General features: G+C 43.1%; 1 protein-coding gene across 2 annotated transcripts in view; it reads right to left on the bottom strand.

Annotated features, from left to right (window-relative positions):
• Positions 1-7,651: 7,651 nt before the first annotated feature.
• The window catches only part of LOC129325157 (MAP3K12-binding inhibitory protein 1-like), a 35,181-nt gene continuing 14,919 nt past the window's right edge, over positions 7,652-27,913 (bottom strand). The window contains exons 2-9 of one of the 2 annotated variants that reach the window (XM_054972728.1): positions 27,510-27,626; positions 25,608-25,829; positions 25,413-25,509; positions 24,551-24,616; positions 18,521-18,673; positions 12,676-12,773; positions 10,588-10,626; positions 7,652-9,234 (exon numbers count right to left, since the gene is read on the bottom strand). In XM_054972728.1, the coding sequence (XP_054828703.1) occupies positions 9,130-9,234; positions 10,588-10,626; positions 12,676-12,773; positions 18,521-18,673; positions 24,551-24,616; positions 25,413-25,509; positions 25,608-25,829; positions 27,510-27,626 (897 nt within the window). In that variant the 3' untranslated portion in view covers positions 7,652-9,129. Of the gene's footprint in view, positions 9,235-10,587; positions 10,627-12,671; positions 12,774-18,520; positions 18,674-24,550; positions 24,617-25,412; positions 25,510-25,607; positions 25,830-27,509; positions 27,627-27,913 lie in introns of both variants that reach the window. The other variant, XM_054972729.1, reaches the window with a different exon arrangement.

The raw sequence follows: 27,913 nt of genomic DNA, 5'->3' as shown, positions 1-27,913 counted from the left end.
GATATGCCGGTCCCAACCCACTCAGGGCTTTAAAGGTAAGAACCAACACTTTGAACCTGATTCGGAATTCAACCGGAAGCCAGTGCAGCTGGCGCAGGACAGGTGTGATGTGTGACTGGTAAGGTATACCAGTCAGGACCCGTGCCGCCGCATTCTGGACCAGTTGTAGTTTCCGGATCAGGCCTAGGGGTAGCCCAGCGTAAAGTGAGTTACAGTAATCTAGCCTGGAGGTGACCATTGCATGGATCACTGTATCCAGGTCCTGGGGCGTCAGGTAGGGGGCAAGTTGCCTGATCTGACGAAGATGGAAAAATGCAGACTTGGCAACCGCCGTGACCTGGGCCTCCATCGATAGGGAGGCATCCAGGAGCACACCCAGACTCTTTACTACTGGCAAAGTTGCCAGTGGTGTCCCATCCAGGGCAGGGAGCTGGATCCCAACATCTGGCAGCCCCCGTCCCAGCTGCAGGACCTCCGTCTTCACTGGGTTCAATTTCAGCCTGCTCTGTTTCAACAATGCTGTCACAGCCTCCAAAGCTCTGGCCAGATAGTCTGGGGCCGTGTCTGGCCAGCCGTCCATCAACAGAAAAAGTTGGGTGTCATCCGCGTATTGATGACAACCCAGCCCAAACCTCCGCACCAACTGGGCGAGGGGGCGCATATAGATGTTAAATAACATCGGGGAGAGTATCGCCCCTTGGGGAACCCCACACACCAAAGGGTGACGGGGCGATAGATCTCCCCCGAGCGCCACCCTCTGTCCCCGACCTTGGAGAAAGGAGACCAGCCACTGTAAGGCTGTCCCCCTAATCCCCACGTCGGCAAGACGGCTGGCCAACAAATCATAGTCAACCATGTCAAACGCTGCTGTGAGATCAAGTAACACAAGCAGCGCTGACCCGCCTTGATCCAGATGCCAGCGAAGGTCGTCTGTGAGGGCAACCAAGGCTGTCTCCGTCCCATGGCCAGGACGGAAGCCAGACTGGAATGGGTCCAGGACTAGAGCATCATTCAGGAATTCCTGCAGTTGTACCGCCACCGCCCGCTCAATCACCTTGCCCAGGAACGGGAGGTTCGACACTGGGCGGTAACTGGACGGGTTGGTGGGGTCCAAAGATGTTTTTTTCAGGAGGGGCCGCACTACCGCCTCCTTTAACCCTCCTGGAAAAAACCCCGAGCTCAGGGAGATGTTAACAATGGCCTCCAAATGGTCCCGTAGCCCCTCTGAGCTGGCCTTCACCAGCCAGGATGGGCAGGGGTCCAGAGGACAGGTGGTTGACCTCATCCCCTGCAGGATCCTGTCAACATCGTCCTGAGAGAGCAGCCTGAAATGGTCTAATACGGACCCAGAAGACGGCCAAGGGGTCTCCAGTTCCCTTACTGTATCAACAGTGGGTGGCAGGCCACGGTGAAGGGACAAGATTTTACCCGCAAAATAGCTCGCAAAAGCCTCGCAGCCAATAGTTGAATTAAGAATTTGGTGGTCTCCCTGAGAGAGGGAGACCAAGGACCGAACTGTTCGAAATAATTGAGCCGGGCGTGAGCTAGCGGACGCAATGGAAGCAGCAAAGAAATCCCTCTTTGCTGCTTTCACTGCCACCTCATAGGCTTTCATAAACATCCTATAAGATGTTCTTGCCTCTTCGTCGCGCCTCCACCTCCACACTCGCTCTAGTTGTCTCCGAGACCGCTTCATCTGGCGAAGCTCCTCGGTAAACCAAGGAGCTACCCGTTTGCGGGCTCGGAGAGGACAGCAGGGGGCAATAGCGTCAATGGCTTCGGAAAGACGGCCATGCCAATCATCCACCAGCTCATCTAACGTACTGCCAGGGGGCATCGGATCCCGTAGAGCCGCCTGGAAACCAATTGGATCCATAAGCCTCCGCGGGCGAGCGTAAATCCGCTCACCGCCCACCTGGGAAAGGAGCGGCATGCTCAGACGAGCCTTCAGAACAAAGTGATCTGACCATGACACTGCATCATAGGCATCCAGGACCACCATCATCCCTGCCCCAAAAATCAAATCCAGCGTGACCTGCTTGATGCGTGGGAGCCGAAACAAACTGGGAGAGTCCTAGGGCCGCCATGGAGGACACCAAGTCAATGGCCTGCATGGAGGCATCGTCGTCAGCATGGACATTGAAATCCCCGAGAACCAAAAGTTTTGTGAATTCCAAGGCCCAGCTGGCCATCGCCTCCAAGAGACCAGACAGGGAAGATGCAGGTGCAGTAGGCGGTCGGTGCACCACGCATATTGCCAACCTCTCCTCGGCGTCCAATGCTAGGCCCACACAATCAATGCCAGTAATTTTTGGGGTGGGGAGTGGTCTGAAGGAGAAAGACTCCCGAATGAGCAAAGCCACGCCTCCCCCCCGACCACTTGTCCGGGACTGGTGGAGGACTGTATAACCTGGGGGGGGCTAGTTCTTTCAAAGCGACCGTCTCGCCCTCCCTCACCCATGTCTCGGTCACGCAAGCCAAAACGATTACCAAAACATACCGAAACGTTTCAGTAATCAGTTTCGGTATTACCGGAACGTTTCAGTAATCAAGAAAAGTTTCGGTAATACCGAGACAAACTGAAACAGATTTGTTTCGGTATTTTTTCGGTTATATAACCGAATTGTACACCCCTAGTCAGAAGTCCTGCTAGGCAAAAGCCCCATCTGGCCCTGCTAACTTTTTGCTGAGCATCAGGAAAGATGTCTACGGGCACCATGTCCCCTGCTTTAGTATTTCTATACTGTGCTCATTCCAACACTCTGCATCTAAACCTAAACAGGTAGCCATGTCAATAGAAATGGACCCTAGCACTTCCTTCTCATGTCCCTTTTTATTTTTTTTTAGCAACAATACAGCAGAAAATTTTCAGGTTCTGCACCAACTCTACGGCCATGGTTCCAAAGTTTATTTACAACCGACCTAATATGCAGCAGCTATGAAATTTGAACTGGAGAACCATATGGTCGCAATTTTCATTTGCTCAGCCTCTACACTACACTTTCTACATCAGGATAGCAATTTTATTTCTATTCTTCTTGACTGGTGTACTAGATCTCCCCCCACCCCCATTCGTGGTTTAAATTCAACACAGCTCTTATTAACAAGGAGTTTGTAAGTTTTCATCAATATTTTCTGCACAATCTATTGTTTCAGTGATATTTTTGTCTGCAGTGACCACTGCAAGCTATAAATTCAAAGTCATCATGAGTAGTTTCCATGAATGGATTGCCAAACTCACTGAAACTTTCTCTCAAGGCACAGACTTTTTGTAGAAACTGAACTTGGAATAACTTTCCATTCTGCCTCCAGTGCTATCAGGTCACCAGAACTTAGCCTGACAGTAAGTTTGTCATTTGGTTGTTCAATTTCACACCATCAGGCTTCCTTGACTATATTGCAAGTTGTAACATTTAAAAAGAAATTGCCAGGCAAAGCTGAACATTCACAAGAAAAACTGGCATCTTTTGTAGTGTGGATTTGAGTGACTCAAAATGACTTGTAAAATCGTTTGCTATTTGTTAGCATTCTCTGCTGTGCATTTTCTCTTTCTCCGTTTCTCTAGCTTACTAAAGTATTGTACTGCTGCACAATTTTCTGTGCCACTTCACTTTTTCTGGAAGAATGTATGTTCCCATTCCACCACGGCCCGCTGTGTAGTGTCTGTGGATGGCTCATATGTACGTGTAAATTCTCTCAAATAGAATAAGTTGATTAGACTGAGGATTAGGCCCAAGGCAGATGCTTTCTAAAGTCATTGGGAGCCCTATTAGTATCTTGTACCGCCAGAGTATCTTGCTGAGCACTTGAGCAGAGAAAAAACCAACAGCCCTCTCTTCTGGGAAGCTACCATGATCTGGTGGAAAGCAAAGGCAACGTGTCTGAGTGAGACTCCTACAGTGTGACCCTAAGAAGAGTTATACCATTCAAGGTCCACCAAGCAATGTACTTAAAAGGTTGTAACTCTCTTTAGGATTGCACTGTTATTGTACCTGGGATGCAATTCTCCTCTCCCCTAGTACAGCTGCCTTGTTTATCTAACAGAGGTGCGTATAGAAAATCTATTTGGGTTGTTTCCATTTTAGTTTGTTCTTTAGTATTTGTATGCCTTTTATTCTGATTACAATTATTATAGATAATTCTGATTACAATTATTATAAACTTTTTGTTTTTGTTGATTTCAATAAGAAATGTGTTTTTGAATGTAACTTTTTAAAATTTTCACACTATTGGGAAAAAGTTCCCAAGATTTATATCCCCTGCCCAAGGGACCCTTCCCTACCAATTTTCAAGGTGTTAGGAGGAGTCATCTTTGCTTTATAGGAAATTCAAATTCTTATGTGCACAGGGGCATCCAGGAGGTACAAATTAGTGTTTTTTCCCCCTCCTTTCATGGAATAAGGGATGAAAGAGTTGGGGTTTTATACAAAGGAGAACACACCATTAAGGAGAGCTAAGTCTTGCCCCCTCGCATTTTTTCTACTGGCCCTGGTCCAACACTGGCAGAGAGAGGCCAGGAGAAAAAAGATCCAAGAACTGAAATAAGGCACAGCTCCTCTTACCTAGGCACAGTTTTTGTTTACACCCCCCTCCCCTACGCATACATGTTCTTGACATGTGAATGGAAGACAGCTTGTCTTTTCTCTCATCAGAGCTAATGGCAGCTGGAGGACCATGTCAGAGAACTGATGCTGCTTTTTTGTGAAATTAAAAGATCTCAAGAAATCTCAGAAAATTAATCTTTGCTGATCTCTTGTGTGGGGGGACAGATACAGAGAGGGGGGGAGAGAGGGGGAGAGAGAGGGAGAGAGAGAGATCAGATACCCTCAAAGTCCCCCCTCCCCAAGTTTTATTTGGTTTGGGATTGCCTTACATAGGGTGGGAGGAAGCCTTTGCCTCCACCCCTTTCCACGAGTATGCTCTGCTACAGCCTGCTTGCATTCCAGTGTGAAAGCAACATATTTTTCTCCTGTTCCCTGCCAGTCTGTTGCTTATTGCAGAGAGAGGGGGGGGCATACTGTGTGGCCTTAGCCTCTGCCTACCTCTCCCCTCCATCCTGCAACTGCCTCACTTCCAGGGAGTACAAGCAAAATGTTTGCCCTTGTCCCTTGAAGGCATGCTGCATACTGTGAGTGATGCTGCCAATGGGTTAAATCTAACCAGCTTTTCAGCTACTGAAAGTGTAAGGAAGGAGCCTCCTTTGAGCAATGAAAGACTATGTGGGGGAGATCAATGCATGGACAAAACAACAAAGGACAGGGGCTGCAGTGAGAAGAATCAGGAGAAATCAACTGCAAAAGCAGGTAGGATCAAACCATATGCCTTCTCCTAACCCCAGTCAGCAACACCGGCCTTCTAGCAGTGCCAAACCAAACATTTACCCAAGGCAAGCAGACAAACAAATACAGAACAGAGAATTGCAAGCAAACAGAATTCCAATGTTTATATAATCCAGACAGTTCCCACAGTGCAATGACTGGCAAAAGGTGCGAACAATATTCAGAGAACGTCTTTTGCAAGAAAGTTGGTTAACTCTTCTTAGTAGGAGTTCCTTATCAGATTATGGGTTACCCTCTCCCCTTTCTAATTTCTTTTCCTACCCTCATGCAACTGTGCCAAGTAGTGATATGTCAGAATGGCAATTTCCAAAGATTTACTAGTTTATTTTTAATGATTGAATTATTAAAGATATTAAGGAACAGAAGGGAGTTAAATTCAGGTTGTTGCTGTTTTTTCACTTAATTTCCAAGATAGCACCTGTGTCAGGTTGAAGCTGATGACATGCATTAATAGGTGGACATTTAAAAATCTATTGCAAAATTGTGCTTTACAATCAGCTTCCCCCTTTAATTTTTATTTCAGATTATTTGCTCAGCATTCAGGAGTGAAAACTCCTCAGTGGTAGTGCAATTCTCTAATTAAAACCAACAAAGAGATCACTTATGATTTATTAAGAAAAAAATCTATCACTGTTCTAAACAATGTTAGAATAGTGAATGGTTCAAGTCTCCCGAACCACTCATATTTCCCGCTGATGTGAGGGCTGTTCAAAAGGGCACTTCACTTTTTGGTTTATTTATTAAAATCTTGCACTCGGCTGTAAGAAATTAGCCTCCTAGAGATGAATCACTCCCTTCGCAAAAGAACTTGCAGGAAAAACAGACCTTCCAGAACCAGACAATAAAGGAAAGACTAACCAGTGCTGCTGTTTTTCCAAGTGTAACATTAGGGATAATATGGATAACAGTCCTCGTGGGATATTTAATTTGTGCAGTTGTGCTTGTTATTGTGAAGATTAACACTAACTGAACAAAAGCTATTGCAAAAACTGCCCGAATGACTAAACAGGAACAGAAAACTGCATTCAGGGCAAACGTATTGCAGAAGATCTTTATTTTTAATCATCTGTAAAATGCTCCGTGCTGTAGTTCAGGATGTTTTAGTGTTCTTGTAATTCTGCTACAAAAATCAAAACTACTCCATCAAAATTCAGACACTAAAGCACAGAGAGAAGAATTTATTGCCCCCTTTTCACACCTACATTCTGGATATAATTCTAGGATTTAAATAAGAAGGTTGGACATTTGTATCTAGAGAGAGGAACTTTCCAATCCATTCTGGTTCAGTGGGACATCCATAGAACCACCTTTTATAGGTACTAACTCGGAAATCAATCCCTCTCATGTAATAACTGCAGAATATCATCACATGGGTCATTTATTTATTTAACAGGTATTCCCACCATTCTTCCATCATGGAAGACAACATGGCACTTATAGAGCTCCCAGAAGGTCTTCCATCCAGGCAAGGACCAGGTCCCAAACAGTTTAACTTTAGCAAGGTGACTGTATCATTTGCCTTCCAAACACATCCTAGCACCATAATATATATGAAATGTTGCTTGAATTTACATATATGTACTTATATATCTAAGTATACATATGGCATGGGTAACTAGCATCCCACCAACTTATCAGTAATTTTGCAAAACCATCATACAGTGTGTGAACCACATTTATATATCACTAAGAGTCAAACCATGCATGATACGAATGATCTGTGATCAGATTTCCCAGTGCATCTGCAACAGACTTGGAAATTGGCCTTGGGTGAGAAGAGCTTAACTTTTTTATCCTGTTCTATTTCCATGTCCTAAATTGCCCTCCACTGACCAAAGCTATTAGCCAGGTTTCTGGGAGGCAATTTAGAATGGGGAAATAGTGCAACATAGAAGGGTTAAATACCCCTATTCCTCAGAAACAATAGTCCTCTGTAGCCCATGCGCACAGCATACCCCAAAGTTTAGTTGGGTGTTTATGAATACGAACACAGAAGACGGAGAGGCTAGCCTCTCCCCTCCAGTCCAAGGCTGTTACTATTTAGGCACTGCCTCTGCCATTGCTTTTGATAACTGTAATGGCTGGTAAGGCTTTAGTTAGACAGGGAGAACAGATCAGCTCATAACGCCTCTTGTTTTAACATAGCCAAACATATACCTTCTAAGACAGGTCAGTTTCTATCCACACACTATAGTGAGCCCCAGAGTGCATGGCTGAGGCTAATGTGCGTTCAGAGCAAGACACCTTTCAATTAGAGAGGAATGGAGCTCACCTCTGTAAAACTCTCTCTCCAATCTTAGTTACAAGTCTGATCATTTTATTTATTTATTTAACAAAATGTACATCCCACTTTTCTGCCTTTATAAAGGTTACCAAGGCAGCTAACAAATTAAAACATACATAATAAAACCACATTTTAAAATAATTAAAACTAACCAAAACAACAACTACCCATCATTAAAACAGTTAAACCAGAAATAAAAGCATATAAAGACATACAAACAATGTGACACTCAATGTGGGAAAGTGGAACACCTATTGGTCTGTACTCTTAACAAACCTATAGCAGCACCTATTGCCCCACTTATTCTGATCTATCCATTTAACTGGAATTTGAAATGCTCAGACAACCTCACAGGGAGCTTGTATGCTCACTGTTTCATTTCCCCTAGCACTGAAACTAAAAATCCCACAGGTAATAAGCATGATTGCCTCAACACCCGTGGCAGACATCAACAATGACATATAAACTGCTGATCTGCCTATTCCCCTGTAAAAGGAGGCAGGATGCATACGGAAGAAATTGCAAAGCAGTATAAGGTTCCTTTAGATGGGTTCTAGGACATGTCATTGAGCAAAATGCCACACAGCAGCCTTCAAGTAGATGATTGCTACTGCCCAATAATACTGTCCGCAATATTCTTGAAAATATCCATAACTACATTTTTTTATCTATTAATGAACTTGGTGTGACAGCAGTGGGTCTAGTACTGGTATTGTGCTGCTGAAAAGCTGGGTGTATAGAGTGTTTAGATTATTTTCTTCCTTTTGTATCTCCTATAGCTTACTGGAGATGCATACTTTACACCTTCAATTCTGGCATCTGTAGCTGAAGGTCCTTAAGATAACAAAGATTGGGAAGGACCATTGGTCCACTGTCAGACAAAGTAAACAAAATTAACAACAACAGTGTGCTTATATACCACCTTTCTGGCCAGATTAGTGCCCACTCAGAGCAGTGAACATTGCTGAATAGTACAAACTATGTGGGTAACTCTTCCTTCAATTTACAAACCGAAGTTAGAATCCTCTGTTCTCCTCCTCCATCAGAAGACCCACTAAATTAATCCTAATCCCATTAAATCCATCATGAAAACTGCAGTTGATTTCCTAGTTATCACAAGTTTTATCATTCTCTTTCATTTATTTCAAAAAGCTATATAAGTTAAATTAAGAAACCACATTTCATATTATATAGTCTCTGGATAGAACAATAGTCACAAAGACACTGTCTGATTCACAGACATCACATATAAAATATATTGTTACTTTTACACAGTGAAACTGAAGTATTCCTTCCATTTATAAACAGAAGGGACAAGATAGTCATAAGGCTACTCCCAAAGCATTCATCATTCTGAAGAAGTTTACTTGATCTCGGTTGCCAGTATCAATTAAACAAGTTTGTAGTACTTGTTTAGTTTCCTTTCTACAATGCCTACATAAACAGTACTCAGACAATCTTAAAAGAATTAAGCACACATGAAAGTACAATGAAATCACATCAGTCTCAGAGAAGCTGATCAACCACTTTGGGCCTGTCTTCATTTGTTTTTCTTAGTAATGTTTGTTTAAGTGCATTGATCTTCTCATCAAGTTCAACCAAAGAATAGTTCTGTAATTTAGAAAGGAAACATGAATTTAACATTTAGCACAGCTTCAAATATTTTTAATAGACTATGACTGTGGTAGGCTATCTCTAGCTCCAAATGTTTCATTGCTAGACAAAGAATACTTGATAGATGGAAGAACTAGAAAGAAGAACATTCAGTTCCAACCACCCTCAATAACTGAGATCCAGTACTACTAGGGGATTTATTTACTTCATTTATATACCACTTTTCTCCCCATGGGGACCCAAACTAGTTTACATAACTCTCCTCCCTTCTATTTTATACTTACTCCAACCCTGTGAGGTTAGACTGAGAGTGTGTCTGCTGGCCCAAGACCACTTAACAAGCTTCCACAGTAGAATATGGAATTAAACTTGAGTCTCCCAGATCCTAGTCCAACACTCCAACCACTATACCATGGCAGCACTGTCAGATGATAGTGAAAATTTGTTCCATTTATATCCTGCCCTTCTGTTTGAAAAGAACACCCAAGGCAGATAACAGATAAGACAACCTAACAAAATACAAATATCAATTAGTCAATCCATGTAATGGGACTAGCTTTTCCCAATGGTGAAAGGTATTTGGAATATTTAGTTTGAAAGGTGATTATTAAACAGAGAGAGAGAAAGCAGGAATTGTTAAGTGGAAAGAAACTTTCTGCTCATTCCAAAAATACTAGAATTCTGGGGTTATGATGGATACTACTTTTGCTTTAAAAGAGGAGAAGAAACATTCATGTAAGTCAGACTTATCACTGGCTATCAGCCACGAGGGATAAAATGAAACCTCCACACTGAAAACATCAAACCACTGAGTATCAGTTGCTGGAGAGCAACAATGGGGCGAGTCGTTGCCTTCAATTCCTATTTGTGGATTTTGCAGGGCATCTAGTTGGTCACTGTGGAAAACAAGATACTGAGCCAGACAAACCTTTGGTGTAATTCCTTGCAGGTGTGCAATACTGTGTAAGAAGCACACATGCCAGCAATACTGGTCCCAAGGAGATGCAATAGCATGGCTTCCCATGCAAGCCAACAGACAGCATAATAAGCAGATTCAAACACTACCAAAGCTGTCTGGACTCCTTTCCCCAGGGAAGAATTTCTGATGGTGAGCCTAAGTGATCACATGTGAACAAACATCATCTCTAAACTTACAAAATTAAGTTTTTTCTAGGACACACACTATGAATACTGACAAACAATGTGTGTGCATAAAAACATTTAAACTACTTGAGGCAGGATACTTTACTCCACAAGCTAGCAAAAGAGGAGCATGGAGATGGAAAGGGAAGGAGTGTTTTTGAATTCCCAATCTGTAGGTATGAAGATACATGAATCAACTGCACTCACTTGATTCGGTTGGCTTTTCCTTCTTTTGCCAGATAAATTCTACAAAACATCAACAAACTGAAATGTAAGTAAATCTTTACATATAGGTAAAACAAATACAATAAATTATTATCTATGACAATAAGAAATCCTCACCCATCTCTTCTTGGTAAATAACTTTTCTACTTTAAAAAGTCCCCAAAGTGAGAAACAATAAAATCAAGCTAAAACTAAGAGTAAATAACAAAGCAGCTTAGGATGGTTCCCAATCAGGGGTCATTTCGTAGAAAAAGCTGGAGGAACTCATTAGCATAACTCATTAGCATATGCCACGCCTCTTACCATCACTGGAAGTGTGTCATTAGTATAACTGATTTGCATATGCCACACCCCGACATCACCTATTCCGGCTGTTTTGGACCCAATCCTGGCTGTTCAGGGCCGAAATTGGGCCCAAAATGGCAAAAAGGGGCTGAAAATGGGCCCAAAATGGTCAGGATCAGGCCGCTAATGAGAGGAAGAGTGATCCACCACCCATCAGAGGCCTGATCTGGGCCGTTTCAGCCCCAATCCTGGCCAAAACAGGCCCAAAATTGCACAGAGTCAGGTGGGCAGGGCTACCTGACATGTGACCTCTTTGGGGAACTGCCGAACTGCGTTCCTGTATGTTCCCCCTTGAAATGAGCCCTGCTCCCAATCAATACCAATCAATTCTGAAAACTTTAAAGGTCAAACACATCTCAATGTAGCACTTTCAGTGAAAAAGAATGTTGGCGCCTTAAGAAGCTATCAGGGAAAATACAGCATAAACAGGGTCCCATGACTAGAAGGCCATGACTTAATTCTGAAGGTGAAAGAACCTGGAAGAAGAACCTCTGATGCTGATTTTCATCTGGACAAGTTCATATAGGAGAAGGCAATCCTGTAAATTTCCGGGGGGGGGGGTCTATTTTCTATGACCAGGAAATACTAGTATCTGAATTCTCTCCTTCTAAAAAACTCTCTTATACCAATCCAACTAGATTGGTATAAGAGCAATAGGGGCACTTATTTCCATCTGTCCCGCACAATCCAGTAGTTTTATTTATTCATTCATTCATTCATTTATTGTCATTTATAGTCCACCTTTCTCACTGAGACTCAGGGCAGATTACACAGTGTGAGATTAGTTCAGTCAATATTAAGGACATTTCCATAAACAATGCCATACGGTAAATAAATACACGTTTACAAAGACATAACATTAGCAGTAATCCAATACAGAGTTGAAGAAATGCTGAAACAGAGTATAAGCAATTCTAGGACTAACATAAGACAACATGAAGCACAGGTAGCTCATAGGAGCACATGTTTAAAGCAACAGATAGTACATAAGGAAACAGTGGTGAAGTCTATGGTCCCCAACTCATTAGTGAAGCATCTGAGACCTCCTCCCTACAATACCACCTTCCTATCTGAGTAAAAAGCCTTTTTGAGTAATTTGGTTTTGCACCATTTTAGTTGCACAAGATTAAAATTCTGACAGTCTGCTTTTTGGGAACGGAACAGTGAGTGGGTTGCATGTCTTCCCTAACAGCTGATCAGTGAGATTTTAACCTTTTTGAAGGGACTCTCTGCATGCACCCCTGACTGATCTACACTTTTCTCTGGATTGGGGCACCTGCAGAAAAACAAAAAAGGGTTCTGGCTCAGCTTTCTCTTAATGTGCTAGTTTTAACCATGTAGGGGAACCTTTGAATTCACACGATCCACACCCCACCCCCATCTGAAGGATATCAGGAGAACCCCACCAGCATCCTTTCCCCTTACATAAGTAGATCAATTCTTATAAAAAGAAGTATTTGCACTTATGTAGCTGGTAATAAAATAAAATAATAAAGTAAAGTAAAATAAATAAAATAAAAACAAGTCAATTTTCCCAGTGCAGAGCCCCACAGAACTGCTTGAGGTAGCCTGACCTCAAGTAAATAATGAAATCAGCATGAAAAGCATTGAAAGGGTCTGCAGCAAGTTTATGAACTGGAACAACTATTTGTTCCTTTATACAAATGCATACCCCCCTCATCAGGATATGGCTATGAATGGGCAAGAGATTTAAGACTTACTTACAACAGACTGAAAATATTCAGGCGACATCCCTTCCAATTCAAGAATTTTATCTTCAAGTTTTTTAATTCTCTGATAAATGTCTTTTGGCACTGGTCCACCTAGATATAATTTTTTTTTTCAAAAATGAAGAGAAGTATCAAAAAAGCTAGCTGGAGTAGAAAGCCATAAAATTACTCTTCCAACCCAAGATGTGAATGTGTGTGTGCGTGTGTGTGTGTGAGAGAGAGAGAGAGAGAGAGAGAGAGAGAGAGAGGGAAAACCTGTATGAATTTGAAATTGTGTGAGAAGTATCCTGCTGGAATTCCTAGCAAAATTAAAAGCCTGGACCCCAGTTGGAAACTTCCCTGCATACACATGAATACTGAATATTGACTCAGGGTACCAAATGTAATTAAGAGACAGTGGTTTTAATGTTTTGCTTTGGAGTCTAACCCTCAAACAATAATGCGGCATTACCGGCTTACAGCTTGCTACCTTAAGCTGGGAGCCATTTCTTTGCCGCCCTAGCAGAGACAGAGGCAACGCTTGCTCTCCCGGGCATACGGGTATGTGGGGATGGGTGGCACTAAGGCCATTTAGGCATCTCCGTTCGTTACTCCCCAGCAGTTGCCGTTCGCTAGGAGAGACGTGGGAGTGTTCCCTCCAAGTGGCGAGGGAGAGCAAGGAAGGCTACTGCGGTGGCATGCGTCGGAGCAGTGGTGAGAGTCAAGGCGGCGTGCTCAGTGCAGCTCAGAAGCAGCAGAGCTTGCAGCAGCCAGCACTGCTCTTGGGAGCACGTGCGGAGGCATTTTGGGGAGGCGAGTAGCGGGCTCTGTCGGCCCGCCAGGCACTGGCAGGTTTTTCTTTGCTTCAGGGCATAGCGTGGAGCAGAGGCATTCGGGGAGGCAGGGAGGCTGTGGCTGGGAGGAGCGGCTTTCCTTGCCTTACCAAGGCGTCTTCTTGGGTTTTCAGGCAGCCTATTGCAGGGTTACAGCTTTAGCCTCAACAGGCTGGGAGCATTTAGGTCCTTGGTGGGCGAGTTTTTGCGGCGGGGCGGGACTGGAGTGAGCAGCCTTCAGTAACACTGTTTGGATCTTTGAGCCCTCGGTTATTGGTGTCTCTCTCATGCTACAGCAGTTGGGCCTGAGCCACTAGGTGGCTTGGCCTTGCTGTAGGTTCTCCCCCCTTGCACATACATCAGAGTACTTGAGCCTGTGGCCAGATATTCCACAGCCGCCCAGGGAGTGCTAGGGCAGGGTGTAGTGTAGGGAGGGGGCGGTGGCCATTTTGGGCCAACTGCCTTACTTGGGACGGTGGCCATTTTGGGCCCATCCATTTACACTGGTGCAGCCATTTTGCGGCCATCCCCGACCATTTGTGCTCAGTCCGTTACACTTCGTTTGATCAGGCAGTAAAAATGGTTAGACAATGTGGGGTTGCTGCAGAGATGGCCAAATGCGACATTAAGTCTGCATTTTGCCTTCTTCCAGTTCATCCAGCGGATTTCGAGTTGTTGTAGTTCGCTTTTGAAGGGCAGTATTACATGGACAGCGCCCTTCCCATGGGCTGTTCTGTTTCTTGCGCTGCCTTTAAACGCTTCAGCTCCTTGAGTGGGCCATTTGTCACCAGCTGGGCAGCCGGGGCATTGTCCACTACCTGGATGATTTCCTTTTTTCAGGCATGGCGGGATCTGGACAATGTGCCAGGCTCCTGGCTGGGTTTGTTAGCTTAACCAGGGACCTCAGGGTCCCTTTGGCCCATGAAAAGACTGAGGGTCCAACCACAGTGTTGACATTTCTGGGCATAGAGTTGGATACAGTGCGGCAGACATTTCATCTGCCCCTGGAGAAGCTAAGGGATCTCCGGGAGCATTTGGCCTTAGTGAAAGGGCAGAACAAAGTTTCTCTCTTGGAACTTCAGCAGCTGGTGGGCCACTTGAATTTTGCGTGCCGAGTGGTAGCGCCTGGAAGGGAGTTTTTGTGTTGCCTATATGACGCTATGGGAGCTCTCCGCTTACCCCATCACAGGTTGAGGATTAACAGAGGTATGCGGGAGGATTTGGAAGTGTGGGAGCAGTTCCTTGACTCTTTCAATGGGGTGACTTTCTGGAGAGGGGATTTACTTTTGGAAGCTGAACTTCAAGTTTCTACTGACGCCTCTGGGTCCTTGGGTTTTGGGGGCATATTTTTGGGGCCATTGGTGTGCTGATCATTGGCTGGCTGACTGGTTGGAGAGGGGCCTTAATCGGGACTTGACCTTTTTAGAGCTATTTCCGATTTTGGTGGCTGTCTACCTTTGGGGCAAGGACCTGTCTAATCACATCGTTCATTTCTGGTGTGATAACCTAGTTGTTCATGTATTGAATTCCCTTACATCTAAATCTCCCGCAGCCATGAGATTAGCGCGGCAGCTTACGCTCCGCTTCTTGCAATTGAACATTCTGTTCTTGGCCAGGCATGTCCCTGGCTTGGACAATGGTGTGGCAGATGCCCTCTCTCGCTTGCAGCTGGAGCGTTTTCAGCAGTTTGCCCCCCAAGGCCGACTCACTGCCAGCTCGGATGCCCCAGGGCCTGTGGGAGTTTGGAAGATGGAGGCATACAGGGCAATTCACCTAGCTATGGCACCCAGCACGCAGAGGGCTTATGGTAGGTCGTTATGCCAGTTTGTAGGGTTTAGGCGGCAGGGCTGCATCAGGTATGGCCAGTTCCTGTGGAACATCTGATGCAGTTCTGTGTCAATCAAAGAGGTAAGGGATTAACAATAGTCTATTAGGACACATTTGTCTGCCTTGGCCTTTGCCAGTAAAGCTCAGGGCCTCAGTGAAGCTACAGGTGATTTTCGAATAAGATGTTTGAGGCTTGGTCCCGGGAGGCCGGGCATCGAAGAGATGACAGGCAACTTATTTTCCCTACTGTCTTGTTGGGACTGAGTTCTTTTTGGGGTTGCATTTACAGTTCTGGATTTGAGGAGAAGCTGTTCCATGCAGTCTCTTTAACTGCATTTTTCAGTGCCCTTCGGGTAAGTGAGTTAGTGGCTTCATCCCTGAAGGATGAATCAGGTAAGGCTCTGCTGGCCCAAGATGTTAAGTTTTCGGGGCACAAGCTCACAATTACCGTGCGTTGCTCAAAGACTGATCAGTCAAGGAGGGGATCGGCTATTGTGCTGGGGAGTTGTGGTAATAAGGAGATTTGCCCTGTTGCCGCCTTGTGGCAGTACATGACAACACGAGGGGATGAGGTTGGGGTGTTGTTCAGTCATTGTGATGGAAAACCCCTCACAAAATATCAGTTCTGGGAGGTCACCGGACGCACGCTGGCCAAATTGGGCCTGTCTGGTGTGAAATTTGGAACCCACTCATTTAGAATCGGGACAGCCTCTACAGCCGCAGCTATGGGTTACCCTGAGTCAGCCATTCAGAAGGTGGGCAGGTGGCAGTCCTCCGCTTATCATACGTATGTTCGCCCCGTCAGGAATGTAAATTGTGTTTGGTTTCTTTGCAGAAACTGTGCTGCGCCACAAGAGGCTGAGGATCCTCATCGTTGGGCACAGCATGGTGTTCTGGGCGGCCCACCAGGCTAAAAGAACGGTGGTAGGGACCCAGCTGGGTTTGAGTGATCATGCCATAGTGGAATGGCAGGGTCGTCGCGGCCTTAGGTGGCCGGGCCTGCTTCCACTTTTGTTCGAAGGGAGGACTTGTCCTCCACCCCGAGTGTTAGTCATTCACCTGTCTGGGAATGACCTTGGTTTAATGGAAGGAAGAGCCCTATCTATCCAAGCAGAGGCCGATTTGCGGGTGGTCAGCCAGCGCTGGCCAGGAGTAATGATTGTGTGGTCCGCAATGCTTCCATGTTGTGTGTGGTGGGAGGCTTTGGATCGGAAGTTGATTGAACGGGCTAGGCGGAAAGCCAACAGAGCCTTTTTCAGAGCAATGGAGGGCGGTTTAGGGATTTATTTGCCCCATCCGCAAATTCAGGCTGAATTTGCGGACCTCTACTGAAGGGATGAGGTTCACCTTTCAGTGAAGGGCAATGGCATTTTCCTTAATGACTTGTGACAAGGGCTTAGTTTGGTGGTAGACCACCTGCGGGGCACAAGGGCATAAGCAGAGGCTTGGCCCTGGCATTGGCAGGATAGAGTTTGGAAAAAATCAGTGGGCCGGTGAGCACCCTTGGCACGTCCCCATTTGTGAGGGAAGCGGGGTCTGTCAGGATCACTGGTATTGTTTGACGGCTGCCAGCAGAGAGAGCAGACTGCCGCATGGGGCCTCCCATACAAGTACGGCCCCTCATGTTTGACGGCAGGGGGTTATTAGGCTGGTTCCATACGCCTGGCCAGCCGAGTGCCAGCCATACCTTGGATGGCTTGTGTCCGGGGCAGAGGAGCTCGCCCAGACGGGTCAGGGCGGAGGTCTATGGATGACCCCAGGGCTTGACCTGTACCGCTTAGCTTAGCCCTTGCCGTTATTATTATGCTGTTGTCAAATAAATGGCCTTTAGTACCCAACATTTGCGTCTGCCTCTTCATTCCGTCTGGGGTGGCAAAGACCCTTTTTCCATTTCTCTGGTCCTCAGAAAATATCATTTATGCCACTCTATTTACCAAGAATTAATGGAATTAATAGCTTGTTCACATTGTTTGTGTGGCCTGTATAGTGGCATTCACTCCATTTATTTATTATTAACTACATCTTGTTATTATAGTTACAGTCTTTCTTCTTTTGAACACCTATATTTATATACTTTCTATGTCGCCTTTTGTAAGTGCACTGTACTGAAAACAAAACATGATCAGTAGACAAAATTAAAGTTGGTACTTCAGATTTACAATTAGTCTGTATCCTGGACCTAGGATAGGAAACACTATTCCACCTAATCTTCATTTTCAAAACAACCTTGCAAGTTATATGTTATTTCCATTTTACAGATAGCAAACTGAAGGTGGTAGTGACCTGGCAAGGCTGCCCAGCAGGTTCATGTGTTAGTGGGTTTTTCACTTAAATAAAGGCTTCAAAGCAATTTACAAAATGGATGAATGGTGACATTAATTAAGGTCACTCTTGTTAAAGTTTGTGATGTAATGATTGGTTGTTAATTAGTCTGTTAAACTGTAATAGCGGCTCTGTCCTCTCAGCTTTTCTGGGAGATGATCAACAGTGAAATCCTAAGCAGAGTTACTCCAGTCTAAGCCCACTGGGCTTAGACTGGAGTAACTCTGCTTAGGATTTCACTGTAAGTTTAAGTAGTCATGTACAATCTCTTCAGAGCCTAAAGTGGAATATACATGCAGCACGTCTCCACAAATCAAGCCCCTATCACACACCCTCAATGACACCTTCCCCTTAACAAAAACAGAACAATGGATGGGCCATAAGCAATGGGAAGGGATATAGAATCCTCTTTCCATGGACAGGCTGATCACCCCAAGTGACTAACTGAAAAAAGTCAGTCTTCAAGAGATTATAGCAGAATACAAAAGCGTAACAATGGCTGTGATGTGAGGTAATTAAAAGAGGCTTTTACTATTACCATATATAAAAAGATCCTAAGCCACCATTACAGAGCAGTATGCCACTTTTCAGCTAGCCGAAAGTGATTGTGAATACTTGCAGAGAAATGATTCCTAAGGAGGACGTGGGAGTTGAGAAGACAGTGCAATTTACAGTACTTATTGTACAATTTAGGCCTACCAGAATCAGCTACTTTAATCCATTTCTCACCGTAATTTTGGAATCCAAAAACTAAGTGGTACAGCATATGGGAGACAAGTGTAGCCTTTTGTACGATTATGCTATGAATTTACATTTTTGCCTGTTTCTGAAAGAATCACAATGTACGGAGTCCAAAATATAAAAAGCCTCTCTACTAACCCATATGTAACCTTAAATGAGCTTCAATATTTTGCAGTCGCTCTTCTATGGCTTGATTCCCACAGTCACGAAGGAGGGTGTTAGCTTTATGACTGGACCCATGAGCAACTTCATTTCTAGTTTGAGGGCCGTAGGTATTTACAACTCGAGAAACTAGAATTAAAAAGGACGGACAGGATTAAACTTTACACACCAAGAAAAGAAGTCATACATACCACCATATAGTGACAGAATATAAAGCTTTCTCATCCCCAACCATATAATATCTGCCATAAACTGCAATCGCTATTCCAAATTCCACCTTTCCTGTATTAATTGAGAAGTAGTATCAGGCTAAACATGCGTGTCACACCCATCCTGCTGTCACACCATTGGCTACCGATCAGTTACCAGGCTCAATTCCAGGTGCTAGTTATCATCTACGAAGCCCTTCATGGCTGCATACCTGTGGGACTCTTTCTCCACATGGCAGCTTTGATATCTAAGCCAAACCTTCTAAAGGCTTCTCCTTGCAAACTGGTAAGATCAGCAACTGCACACTCACATGCATTCTCCGTGGGGGCTCCCATCTTGCAAAACAGTCTGCCTGAGGAGGTCAAGAAGGTTCCCACAGTACTATCATTCCTCAAAATGTGCAAAGTATAATGTTCAGGAGGGCATTTCTTGCAACGGAATAAGAACTGCAGTGGGACAGAATGGTTCTGAAGGGTGCCTTCATACAGGAGTGTGGAATGAGTACTGCATTGGTAAACCCACATTCTGCATCACTAACACTACGTCAGCCTGGGCAGTTTGCTGTTCACATTGTCATTTAATTTTGCATTTCTAGTGTCCTGCTATATGATTACATTTTCTCTTCTTTCTGTACTCTAATCTGCCAAGTCTTAGTGAGAAAGGCAGGCTATAAATAAGCTAAATACATAAAATAAGCAACACCCCCATTATAAAGATATCCGCAATTTCCCTGTAAATATAAAGTCCATTCACATTGTATTCTGATCATTCATCCTCAACTGTCTTTACTGCAGCAGCATGACTGGAATCACTGATGCATAATTTTAAACAAAAAAGGAGGAAGGGGAAATAATACACAAAGAAGGAAAGAATAACTACAAACAGAACCGAGCCCTGGTGGCCAAGCAGCAAATTTTAAGTTAAAGCATTTAAAAAACAGGTTCTAGATTTTTTTTCAGCATTCATAAAGTTTTTCTTCTTTTGTAAGCAATCCATTCCATAGAACCCAAATTTACCATTTCTGCATAATTTGTATTTCTGAGATGCTCTTTGCAGTCCACACATGTAGCTCTGGACATCTGATAATAAACGCAGTATGCTGGAACCAAGTTTGTTGGTAGCTAGTCTATACCCACACCACTTTCTATTCCAGCAGCAGCTGTCATACTGCATTATATACTTCACTTTTGTGTTGCTAATTTTTATTATTGACTTGAGAGGCAGTTTGGTGTAGTGGTTAAGAGTGGCAGGACTCTAATCTAGAAAACTGAGTTTGATTCCTGACTCCTCCACTTGAAGCCAACTGGGTGACCTTGGATCAGTCACAGCTCTCTCAGCCTTACCCACCTCACAGGGTGATTGTCATGAAGATAATAACAACATACTTTGTAAACCGCTCTGAGAGTGGCATTAAGTTGTCCTGAAGGGTAGTACATAAATCGAATGTTGTTGTTATTGTCATTACTCCTGTTCTTTGCAAACATGATGCTAGAAAAAAATTCCACATAAGTATCCCATGCGACCATTCTTTACACATCCAGTTTAGTGCCTACCTGCAAACTACAGTTTGTTGGGCAGCCTGCATTCAGATTATTATTATTATTATTATTAATTCAATTTGTAGCCTGCCCTCCCCACAAGCAGGCTCAGGGCGGGTTACAGCAATAAATAAAAATACAATGATAAAAACAGTAAAATCTCACAAACATAATATTTCAGCAAGTCAAAAGCTGACAGGCATAAATTCCAGTATCCCAAGATGGGGCCCCCTTCATCCTTCACTGCGCACCATATACAAGAAAAGGTTGGAGTTCTGAGTTAGTATTCTGTAACTACTCATGCATATGTGGCAGATGGCCATGTGGCACCCCTGCTGGTAGGAGACCAACAGGGAGGCTTATTTAGTGGATCTAATGCTGGCTTCAACCATATGCCTGACAGAACATCTCTGTCTTCCAGGCCTGCCGAAAGGATGCAAGATCTTGGTGGGCCCGAGTGTCCTCCAACGGAGAGTTCCAGCAGGTTGGGGCCACGATCGAAAATGCCCTGGCTTGGTCAAGGCCAGTCGAGCCTCCCTGGGGCCAGGGACCACCAGTAGGTTTACCTGCTGATCTAAGCGCTCTCCAGGATACCTACGGGGAGAGGCGGTCCCTCAGGTATGCTGGTCCCAGTCCGTTTAGAACTTTATAAGTTAAGACCAAAACCTTGATGTTGTGCTTGTTAGTTTGATCCCCTAAAACAATTCCATCCTACTATTTTAATCAAGCTATGCTTTGTAAACTGTGATTTATTGTGGTAAACTGAATGCAGCCATGGTGTAAAAGAAGCACCCAGGTAAAATAGTCTAACCAAGAAGAAATCATTTTACTATCTAGCCAACTACTCTCAATAGATTATAAAAAACAGTTACTCTCTGAAGGGTCTACACAAAAAACAGCCACAAGTTTTAGAAATGGAAAGCAATTTTACCCCAACTGTACTCACTGCTACTAATATGCATGGTTCACATCTATTTGAACTTCACAGTGCAGGGTGGGGGGGGAGAAGAGATCCTTAAGCTCAAATTTTGTTGGTATTCTTCTCTCCACCCCATGTGCATGGCCAACTAATTTAGAGTTTTCCACTTTTGAGGTTAAGCTAGTTTTCTGGCTCAGGTACATCATCAAACTATGGTTTATCAGAACAGACAAATGGAAATACATACTTACTCAACAAGTAAATTGTGGAATTCCCTGCCAATAGATGTACTGATGGCCATAAGCATGCATGGCTTTAAAAAGGGGTTAACAAGACTTATGGAGGCTAGATCTTTCAATGACTACCAGGCATGATGACATTCATATCCAGAGGCAGCCAACCTCTGAATACCAGTGCTAGTAGGCAACGTGAGGCGAAGGCCTCTATGCTTGCAGTGATGAATTGCTGGATCCAACCCAGTCATTTGTGAGAATGCTAGCAAGCCTAGGGATAAATTAGACATTACAACATCCTTCTGGCAACTACAAGGACACTGCCTTCATTTTGTGTACGTATGTGCAGTCAAGTTGCTTCCAAGTTGTGGTGACCCTGTGAATTAATGACTTCCAAAACGTCCTATTATAGACAGCAAATTGAAGATTGTGGCTTCCTATTGAGTCAATTCAGTGCTGTTGGGGCTTTCTCTTTTCCTACTACTTTCAACTTTCCCAACACTGTTGTCTTTTCCAGAGAGTCTTGTTTTCTCATGACGTGGCGAAAGTACATAGCCCCCGTTTCATCATTTTAGCTTCTAGGAAGAATTCAGGCTTGATTTGACCTAGAACATACTTAGTTGTCTTTTTGGCAATGCATGGTGCCTGTAAAACTCTCCTCCATTAAACATTACAAATGAAAGAACTTTTTTCCAGTCAGTCCAACTTTTACATCCAAGCATTGTAATAGGAAATACCATAGTATGAATTATCTTGATCTTGGTCTTCAGCAACACATTTTTATCCTTAAGGATCTTTTCTAGTTCCTTCATGGCTGCCCTTCCACGTTTCAATCTCATTCGGATTTCTTGGTGCAGTCTTCCTTTGGGTTTGTGATTATGCTCTGTGGATGAGCATAAATCAGCTTGCCGCCTATGCGGGGGGGGGGGGGGGCGCGGCGGGGAGACGGCATACTCAGACGAGCCTTCAGGGCAAAGTGATCTGACCATGGCGCTGCTTCTAATTCAACAAGATCAACATGAAACCCCATACCAAAGAGCAAATCTAGTGTGTGGCCTACTTGATGCGCGGCAGCTGATACAACGTGGGAGAGCCCCAGTGTCACAATGGAAGACACTAGGTTTGTTGTGAGGAGGTAGTATCATGGTGGGGGGATGCTAAAGTCTCCCCAAGACCAAAAGCCTAGGAAACTTCAAGGTCTACCCCCCCACCACCTCCAACAGGCTCGATAGGGTTGCTGCTGGGTGCACTAGGCAGTTGGTACACCAAACAGACAGCCAAACTCTCCTCCACATTCCATGCCAGGCTCACACAATCAATACCAGCAATCTTTGGGGTGGGGAGTGGCCTGGAGGAGAAAGACTCTCATATGAGTAATGCCACCTGTCCAGGACTGATGAAGGACCAAGAACCCGGGGAGGGGGGGTGAGTTCTTTCAAGGTGATCATCTCACCATTCCCCACCCAGGTCTTGGTCATGCATACCAGGCCCATATCATTCACTGCACAGTAATTGTGCAGTGTTCCAGTCTTATTGTTTATGGACCTGGCATTGTGCAACATCAGTGTCGGAGGAGGGTTGTTCAATATCCTAGCCCCAAAACTAGCATGCCTCAGGACAGGATGTAGGTTGGAAGGACACCAAGCCATACCATATTTCCTTAGCCTTCCCCTCCAAAACTGTGTCCCACCACCATACCTCCCTCATCCTCGGAGTACTGGGATCCCCAGCTCCATGTCTTTTATATTGAGGCAAGACATAGCACAAGCTATAGGAGCTATAATGCAAAGTCTGACCAAATAATATCAGTCAGACTTCACAGAAGGCCTATCAACATAACCACCATTCAAATTTAAGCTCCAACTATAGATGCAGAACAGGAAGACATTGAAAGCTTTTATGCAAGTGTCCAGGAAGAAACTGATCATACATCTAAATGATGCTCTGGAATGCAAGTGACTGGAATACAAAAGTAGGAGACAAAGTAGAATCAAACGTTGGAAAATTTGGATTAGGACTGCAAAATGAAGCAGGAGAGTGACTCAAAGGTTTTTGTGAAGCCAATAATTTTGCTTTATTCTCTCTACTAAGACTAGGAGATGATTGTGGTACAGATCACCAACTGTTAATATCAAAAACCAGAATAAAACTAAAGAGAACATTTAGCCTCAAAGCCAAAATATAATCTAAACGAGAATCCTGAACAATTTGAAGACCATGTAAAGAACCGGTTTGCTTTACGAAACTAGGGAACTGGAAGGGAACTGATAGTGAACGGAAACCAAAAACATTATTACGGAAGAATGTGCAAAAGCTATTCCTTTAGCCAAAATAAAGGAGAAGCCTAGACGGATGATGGATAAAACTCTTAAAATTGCTAAAAACAGATGTGAAGCAAAAGCAAAACGTGTCATCATTTTAAAGTCTGTTAAAAATGCAAGGGGTGGATTTCAGCACTTGATAGTGCTGTGGGGGGACACCTCAGCCTGCTGTGCTGCTTCTGGCATTTTTAAATGACTTTAAAATGGCTGTGGCATCTTTATGGCAGCCACAAGGACATTGTCACATCTAGTCTGCCTCCCTCCATCACATTTACTTCAAGCAAGTCCCACTGAGTTGAATGGGGCATAGAAATACAGCTGATGAATTTCCTTTAATTAAAACTGCACACACACACACACATATATCAGCAAAGCTACTTTTGAATACGTAATGGCAAACATTTCTAATGCAGCCACATAAGACGCCTGCTCGTGGCTTATACAATGAACTAAAACAGCAGTTTAGTGCAAACATTTATGAATAAAGCCCAATGTATTTAGTGATAAACATGCATATGATTAAGCATATGTCACATCACTCTGTTTCTGAGAGAGAGAGAGAGAGAGAGAGAGAGAGAGAGAGAGAGAGAGAGAGATTCAGTTGTACTGTGAAACAATGTATTTATAAAGCATTTCTTATAAAGCATTTCTGCTTGGCTCAAGCACCTAATAAAACATAGTCCTTTCTTATCATACTAACTGTGTGCTTTATCTTGTCTTTAAAAATTATTTTAGAGGAATCCCTCATTTAATATATTGATAGCAATGATAATAGTACTGCTTACCCTTTATGTGACTTTTGAATCCTGGATAAGGTGTGAACACTGCATCAGTTCTAGCACAGCTGTTTTCTAAGGAAGTTTTTAAAAATAAGTGATCATTACTGCCATTTTTATTAAATCCCATGTTCTAGAGACTGAACGGAGAAGGCTAACAGATAAGGCTAAACAAAGGCTAAACAAAGAACAGACAGCGTGCAGAAGAGTCGCCGCAGATAATGTTCACATTGGGTTCTAGTTACTTCACCCCAAACTACTTACACAGAAAATAGCCCTTACATCTTCTAGGGAAAGTATGAGAATATTTCAGAAAGAAGCATTAGTTATACCGTAGAGATTTTCTCCAAGGAAGGGCATTCTGGGGATGATTGGAGGAGTCACCCAGATTCAGAAAATCCTTCTCAATGAGTAGGAAACAAATAAACAAAACATCACGCTGGATTTTGTTCACGACAAAGCATATCCTGGAAAAAGGGTAAGTCCTCCTATTTATTTTCAGGATGTCCTTCCCAACAAGCTAAATATCTCTTCTTCAATATGATTCTTACTAAAAGGGATACAAATCAATTCTACAGCTGAACCCCATGAATCCCCATTGGGACTAATATGAAATAAGGACAGTATTTAAATTGGAAATAAGTTTTGTTTAAATAACTGGAACTCAGCTAAGTGTAAGATCATGGTGTTATAAAAAACTAAAAGATATTCTCTGAATTTTGTCTAACAAATAACTCTTACATTGTACTTAAAAAAGATCTACTTTTGCTTTTTTACAAAAAGTTTTTTTTTAAAAAAAGAGATGTTCAATTAAGGGGTGAAAAATCATGCTTGAAGGACTAAGAGCATTAAACCCTGACCGGATAGTTACCTTGATTACAATCAATAACATTGCAAAATTCTCTGACGTTATTTTCATTGATCTCAGCTTGTTTCCTTTCCATGAAGGCTGATATTCGTCTGTCAATCTGCAGGTAACAGGAACAACTTGTATTTAGATTTCATTATTGCCATTCAAAGTGAAATTGGTTAGACTAGGGGAGGGAACGGCCCCAGAGTCACTTACTTCAGCTTTTCTAGCTTTTATCTGTACTACTTCTGGGTCTAAATCAACATAAGTCTCTTTCGGGCTTACAGAACCACAGGCTGTATCTTTCACTTCCATCTGCACGTCTCCCTCTGTTACATTTGAATTAGTCTCACACTTTCTGCCTTCTGTCTTACTAGAATCATCAGTGGGTATAGTGGTTCTTTCTTTAATCAAAGACTGGAGTTTTTCTATAAATGGCTAAGCAAGAAAGAGAGAGAGAGAGAGAGAGAGAGAGATATTAAGCTCAAACTGACAATACTTTTTTAAAACAGGAATTTTAAAACAATTATGCTTAAAATTATTGTGGAGGCCACACGCTATTTATTACCTTTATATGCATAATCCAATCAAACTGGAATTAAAATATAGCATCTCCGAGAGTCACTGCCCTCCTGATCACTGCCTTTTACTAATCTATGTATGAAAAAAAACCCACACTCTCTAGAGGGTCCAGACTATCTGAGTAAATCTGCCTGTTACTCATCTGTTTTGTACCAAATCAAAGCAACAGCCTTTGGCACCAATACCACTTAATTTACATGTCATTCAACTGCTTACTCAGAACATTAAGGCTTAAGTATTTTTCCTTCTTAACATGAGAGCCAGGACTCTCACTCTGTTAAAGCTCTTGCCTTAAACACTACATCATTGGCAACGTCTCCACTTGAAACAGCAGCCATCCAAAATGCATGAGAGAATACAAACACTGCGCTCCAGACGTGTGCTTTTCTCAACATGGCGAAATCCCACAGAAAGCTAAATAAATGCTATTTATTTTCTCATCTCATTCAAATGATTAATACTTGTAAAACTGGCAAAAAAAGATATATGAAATATTAACTATAGTTCCTTCCCTCCTTCAAAAGTTTGTATTTACACTACTAACTGGAATGTATTAGCTGGCACTAGCAAGTAGTTTGAAATAGAATAACACAGAGATTTAAGAAATTATACTATTATTTGGTACACTGACATAAAATCCACTTTCTTTCTTTGCAGCCCCGTTAAGTGTAAAAAATTCTTACATTTTTATTTTGATACAACATAGACACTTGTATGAGGGCACAATCATTTTGAAACTTCTGCAATCTAAGCACTGATAGAACAAATAGGAGATATGTAATAGCATCCTGGCTTTTTCCAGTATGCCTTGCACAGGAGATATTCCCAACAACTTAATTCAATAGTAAGGCAACATTAAATATGTTTGTCTTGTGGTTCCATGCAGAAGCTGCAAGATTTATGCTTAGCAGCAAACCAAGACAACAGCTTAAAGTAGGCAAGAAGTATGACTTAACATTAACAAAGGTTTTAAAAAGTCAAATAAAAACAATGTAACACAGCAATTGGTTGCATGATGAGCTGAAATATTAAATGTCTAAGAAGTTACTTAGAAATAAAAAAACTGTGCTGAAAATATGGTTAATTGCAAAGACATACCAGGATGTTTCATGCTGGGATAATGCCACTTCTTGATCCACTGAAAGCACTCCACGAACCGCAGAACTCACCCAACGCATGGAATCATTATCATAGCATGACACACACCTGCCGTGTTATTGCTTAATTATAACCCACCACAGATGGAAATGTACTGCATTTACAATGAAAGCACAGAAATCAACAGGACTGCATTTGTACAGTCTACTTACCCACAGTTGCCTGCAATGCAATTCCCATAACTCTTCTAATAACCGCATTAGATAATAGGTTTAAGTCCTTTAGGACAGTCAACAGAACGTGAACTGTGCAATACAGTCACACCATACCCTTATCCAGGAGTCCTACCAAAGGAGCTGAGATTTTTGCAGCACGCAAGCTTGCTCAGAAGGATTAGTTTGGGTTCTTCTACTTAAAAGAGTACAACAAAACATTTACCTGTAAATCTAAAATATGCTGCTGCAGAGCATTAAAGAGCAACATGGGCTGGAGTGGTGCTGTATGTTGAAACTTGTTCCAGTCGATGTTAATTTTCACATCTTCTCCAAGATTAAGCTTCAAAAATGTAAACAAACAGTGTCATAAGGGGACTTCAGTACAGAAACCTTATCCACTATACAAACAGGCTAAGATCTTAAATGAGACCCGCCTCTCAGTCAAAAGTTAAAGCACATGCACGTACACACAGAGAACTAGAAAGAATTGCAATTCTTACTAGGCAATATGCTCTAACAATTTCCATTGTTTTATTTCTCTCAACAACTTGTGGTTCTGGTTCATTATACTGATTTCATTACATAACAATCTGCATTTTGTATATGCAAACTTATCTCCTGTTACCA

This window comes from Eublepharis macularius, chromosome 2 (assembly GCF_028583425.1).
Source record: "Eublepharis macularius isolate TG4126 chromosome 2, MPM_Emac_v1.0, whole genome shotgun sequence".
NCBI lineage: Eukaryota > Metazoa > Chordata > Lepidosauria > Squamata > Eublepharidae > Eublepharis > Eublepharis macularius.
Note: the sequence above shows the minus strand (reverse complement) of the source record. Positions and strands in the feature narration are given on the sequence as shown.